The 5,062-nt window shown below is 50.5% G+C and overlaps 1 protein-coding gene across 1 annotated transcript in view; it reads left to right on the top strand.

Annotated features, from left to right (window-relative positions):
- LOC143277818 (uncharacterized) overlaps window positions 1-2,736 on the top strand; it is a 6,150-nt gene extending 3,414 nt beyond the window's left edge. The window contains exon 2 of the mRNA XM_076582728.1: window positions 1-2,736. This exon is cut by the window's left edge and continues 1,349 nt beyond it. Coding sequence (XP_076438843.1) covers window positions 1-2,381 — 2,381 coding nt within the window. The 3' untranslated portion in view covers window positions 2,382-2,736.
- The last annotated feature ends 2,326 nt before the right edge of the window (window positions 2,737-5,062 follow it).

Here is a 5,062-nt window from a genome sequence, read left to right as displayed (position 1 = left end):
ACCTGCAGAAGCACGTAAGAGTTCACCACTCTGGACAGCAGACTGTAGCACGGACAGACGCTCCTGTTACTGGTGACCCCCGTTACCAAGGGGACCAGTCCTTTGGTCATGGGCTGCCCCTGATGACTCGACACGCACAGCACATGGCACACACCTTTCACAGTGGAGAGAGTCAGAGTGTTGGGCGGCAAGCCTTCCCACAAGTGACCATGTTGACATTCCAGCCCAGCACGGGCACGACTCCCCTGCACACAGTGCCCACAGTGTGTGTGTGTGGAGAGAGCTGTGTGCACAGTGTCGTCATGGTGCATTCACAACACACACAGACACACACTTCAACACAGCAACACACACAGCAGCACACACAGCAACACACACAGCAACACACCTCAGCACAGCAACACACACAGACACACACCTCAACACAGCAACACACACAGCAGCACACACAGCAACACACCTCAACACAGCAACACACACAGCAACACACCTCAGCACAGCAACACACACAGACACACACCTCAACACAGCAACACACACAGCAGCACACACAGCAACACACACAGCAGCACACCTCAACACAGCAACACACCTCAGCACAGCAACACACACAGACACACACCTCACCCCTGCTATTATCTCAGCTGGGACAGCCTGGTGACAGCAGACCCTCAGAGTCCTGTGTAACTCCAAACAGCTGTCCTCTGTACTCCGGAGACAAGCCTGTTCCCAGGGCCCATCACCACAGCCACAGCACAGCGCCGTCACTGAAAACTGTGCACCGCAACGGCCACTGGGGGGAGTGGAGGGACAGCACAGGTGGGCAAGGACACCTGCAGTCAGCAGGTCACCAGGGGGTGGACGTGGGGGGTGGATCCAGGTGTGAGGACACAGATGAGCAGAACCCCCCTCCTGCTGCTGCTGGTGAGGATGTGCTGCACAGGATGTCGCCCAGCCGGCAGGGGTGTCTGATGCTTCCTCCTGCCTCACCCAAGTCTGATGTGGTCCTCCGTTCACACCCCCAGTCAGCCTCTGCCGTGTTCCGTGCAAGTGTTCAGAACTGGGTGTCATTTCAGATAGCGGACAGAGCAGACTTGTTAGAGTCGGACAGCGATGCAGACCTCGATAAAGCTACGGCAGGTGCGATGCTCCACACAGAGGGGGCGTCCGGTCAGGGTGAGGTGGCCTTGCTTGACACTAGTGTCCCACAGCAGTGGCAGGGTGGTGTTGAGCAGAGCGGTGGTCAGAACACAGGCCGGGCCTGCATGGAGAGAAGTGATGCACCAAGCTGTCAGAGCCTGCAGTGTTCTGACACGACTGCACGGCCCACCAGTCTCTTCACCGGCACAGGAGAAACGTTGGGCAGGGGCGTGGCAACAGCACAGCACCGAACAGACTGCTCTCAACAGGCACCAGCTGGGGAAACAGACACCCGCGCAGTCCGCAGCAGAGCGGAAGCAGAGAGGGGAAAGGAGAGGACTGAGAAACGCTTCCTGTGTTCACTCTGCGGTGCCGCCTTCACACGTGCAGGGAACCTCAAGAGCCACCTTGCCCTGCACAAGGGAGAGAAACCCCACTCGTGCAGTCAGTGTGCGGCGGCCTTTAGTCGGGGATGGAACCTCAAACTCCACATGCAGACCCACACCGGGGAGAGACCCTTTGCCTGTCAACACTGCGGCAAGTCTCTCAGCACTGCAGCCGCTTTGAAGACCCACCAACGAATTCATAGCGGAGAAAAAACATTTTCTTGTGATGACTGTGACTCTTCTTTCCGACTGGCAAGTCAGCTGCACAGACATGTGGCACTCCGTCATCCACTGCAGGTGGCAGGGCCCGGTTCTGGCACCAGACTTCAGACAGGGAGGAAGGAATTCTCTTGTGCAGAATGTGCGGCTAGCTTCCGGTTCAAGAGCTCACTGAGGGTTCACCAGAAAACTCACTCCAGAGAGAAACGGTATCAGTGCAAAGAATGTGGTGCCAGCTTTACGGAGAGAAGCAACCTGCAGAGACACCGCCTCACCCACACTGGGGAGAAGCCCTTTCTGTGCGCTCAGTGCGGAGCCACCTTCGCCCGGGCTGGCAACCTCAAGAGTCACATGAGTGTCCACTCGGGAGACAAACCGTTCACCTGCCCCAAGTGTAGCAGCAGCTTTAACCGCTCCTGGAACCTGAAGCTTCACCTGCGATCCCACACAGGGGAGAAGGCCTTCCCATGTAGCCAGTGTGCAGCCAGGCTGAGCTCTGCCGCTGCCCTCAAAACACATGGCAGGATCCACACAGGAGAGAAACCCTTTGTCTGCAAGACCTGTGGTGCCGCCTTCAGGCAGACAGGGCAGCTACAGAAGCACGTCAGGATCCACCACTCTTTCACCAGTCTGTAGCCATTCCCAGACTGGGTGGTGAGCTGTGATACCAGTGTTATGTTAAGCTGATGGTGATGATGTTGGGGGTTTGGACCAGTGATGGCAGGACCCAAGCCAGTGTGTGCCACAAGCTTTGCTTCCTTTCCTGTCATGTACGTAACAGGGAATTCCCTTCAGCTGCATGAAGTGACATTCCTCCTTTATTTACCCCCCCCCCCCTTCCTTAGTAGTGCATGTCACTCTATCTCTGCGTGCATGCCTTCATTTCTTCCTGCATACCATCATCCTTATGATGAAAAACTTTTGAAGCCTCTCCAACACAGAGGTTTTAGTCTCTATGCTCCAGTGAAGACAGTTGCAGTAAGCGTTTCTAGTGTCTGGTCCAATGAAGACAGTTGCAGTAAGCGTTTCTAGTGTCTGGTCCAATGAAGACAGTTGCAGTAAGTGGTTCTAGTGTCTGGTCCAATGAAGACAGTTGCAGTAAGCGTTTCTAGTGTCTGGTCCAATGAAGACAGTTGCAGTAAGCGTTTCTAGTGTCTGGTCCAATGAAGACAGTTGCAGTAAGTGGTTCTAGTGTCTGGTCCAGTGAAGACAGTTGCAGTAAGCGTTTCTAGTGTCTGGTCCAGTGAAGACAGTTGCAGTAAGCGTTTCTAGTGTCTGGTCCAGTGAAGACAGTTGCAGTAAGTGGTTCTAATGTCTGGTCCAGTGAAGACAGTTGCAGTAAGCGTTTCTAGTGTCTGGTCCAGTGAAGACAGTTGCAGTAAGTGGTTCTAATGTCTGGTCCAGTGAAGACAGTTGCAGTAAGCGTTTCTAGTGTCTGGTCCAGTGAAGACAGTTGCAGTAAGCGTTTCTAGTGTCTGGTCCAGTGAAGACAGTTGCAGTAAGTGGTTCTAATGTCTGGTCCAGTGAAGACAGTTGCAGTAAGCGTTTCTAGTGTCTGGTCCAATGAAGACAGTTGCAGTAAGCGTTTCTAGTGTCTGGTCCAGTGAAGACAGTTGCAGTAAGTGGTTCTAGTGTCTGGTCCAGTGAAGACAGTTGCAGTAAGTGGTTCTAGTGTCTGGTCCAGTGAAGACAGTTGCAGTAAGTGGTTCTAATGTCTGGTCCAATGAAGACAGTTGCAGTAAGTGGTTCTAATGTCTGGTCCAATGAAGACAGTTGCAGTAAGTGGTTCTAATGTCTGGTCCAGTGAAGACAGTTGCAGTAAGTGGTTCTAGTGTCTGGTCCAATGAAGACAGTTGCAGTAAGTGGTTCTAGTGTCTGGTCCATTGAAGACAGTTGCAGGAAGTGGTTCTAATGTCTGGTCCAATGAAGACAGTTGCAGTAAGTGGTTCTAATGTCTGGTCCAATGAAGACAGTTGCAGGAAGTGGTTCTAGTGTCTGGTCCAATGAAGACAGGTGCAGTAAGTGGTTCTAGTGTCTGGTCCAATGAAGACAGTTGCAGTAAGTGGTTCTAGTGTCTGGTCCAATGAAGACAGTTGCAGTAAGTGGTTCTAGTGTCTGGTCGAATGAAGACAGTTGCAGTAAGTGGTTCTAGTGTCTGGTCCAATGAAGACAGTTGCAGTAAGTGGTTTTAATGTCTGGTCCAATGACAGTTAAGTGGTTCTAGTGTCTGGTCCAATGACAGTTGCAGTAAGTGGTTCTAATGTCTGGTCCAATGACAGTTAAGTGGTTCTAGTGTCTGGTCCAATGAAGACAGTTGCAGTAAGTGGTTCTAATGTCTGGTCCAATGACAGTTGCAGTAAGTGGTTCTAGTGTCTGGTCCAATGACAGTTGCAGTAAGTGGTTCTAGTGTCTGGTCCAATGAAGATAGTTGCAGTAAGTGGTTCTAGTGTCTGGTCCAATGAAGACAGGTGCAGTAAGTGGTTCTAGTGTCTGGTCCAATGACAGTTGCAGTAAGTGGTTCTAGTGTCTGGTCCAATGAAGACAGTTGCAGTAAGTGGTTCTAGTGTCTGGTCCAATGAAGACAGTTGCAGTAAGTGGTTCTAGTGTCTGGTCCAATGACAGTTGCAGTAAGTGGTTCTAGTGTCTGGTCCAGTGAAGACAGTTGCAGTAAGTGGTTCTAATGTCTGGTCCAATGAAGACAGTTGCAGTAAGTGGTTCTAGTGTCTGGTCCAATGAAGACAGTTGCAGTAAGTGATATAATCTCACTGCCCCAGAAACGTTGAACTCTGCTATTCACTCTGTGTAGCACTTCAATCTCTAAAGTGTTTAAAACTAGACTCTAAGCATGTTTATTTTGCCAGACATTCCCTTAACTGTGTTCTGGCTTTTTTTTTGTTTGTGTGTGTGTGTGAAAGAGAGAGAGAGAGAGAGAGAGAAGAGAGAGGTGATATAAATGCACAAAGTTGAGAGGTGATAGTAATGCACTAAGTGTGTGGAAGGGATAGGAACAGCTCTGAGTAGCAAATACGTTCTGTTAGGCCCAGAATAATGCTGCAAGGCAGATTTTGAAGTTGCCCCAATGTGAACATACCTCACCTCTTATGAAACCCTTGCATTCACTCCCAAGTCAGTCCACTATTAATTTTTATTGATTACAACTGATTTGTCTTCAGTTACCTTCTCATCTGGCTCTGAATATCTGCCATCTGTTAATTGTATTTGCTGTTCCATCTGTCAGAATAAAATCTTTTAGTCAACATACTCTTTCCATTCAGAATCCTACCATCAGGGTTACCATGGTTTTGAACATAATGCAC

The sequence above is a fragment of the Babylonia areolata genome, chromosome 35 (assembly GCF_041734735.1).
Source record: "Babylonia areolata isolate BAREFJ2019XMU chromosome 35, ASM4173473v1, whole genome shotgun sequence".
Lineage (NCBI taxonomy): Eukaryota > Metazoa > Mollusca > Gastropoda > Neogastropoda > Buccinidae > Babylonia > Babylonia areolata.
The sequence above is the reverse complement of the archived record's forward strand: the minus strand, read 5'-3'. Positions and strand labels throughout refer to the sequence as shown.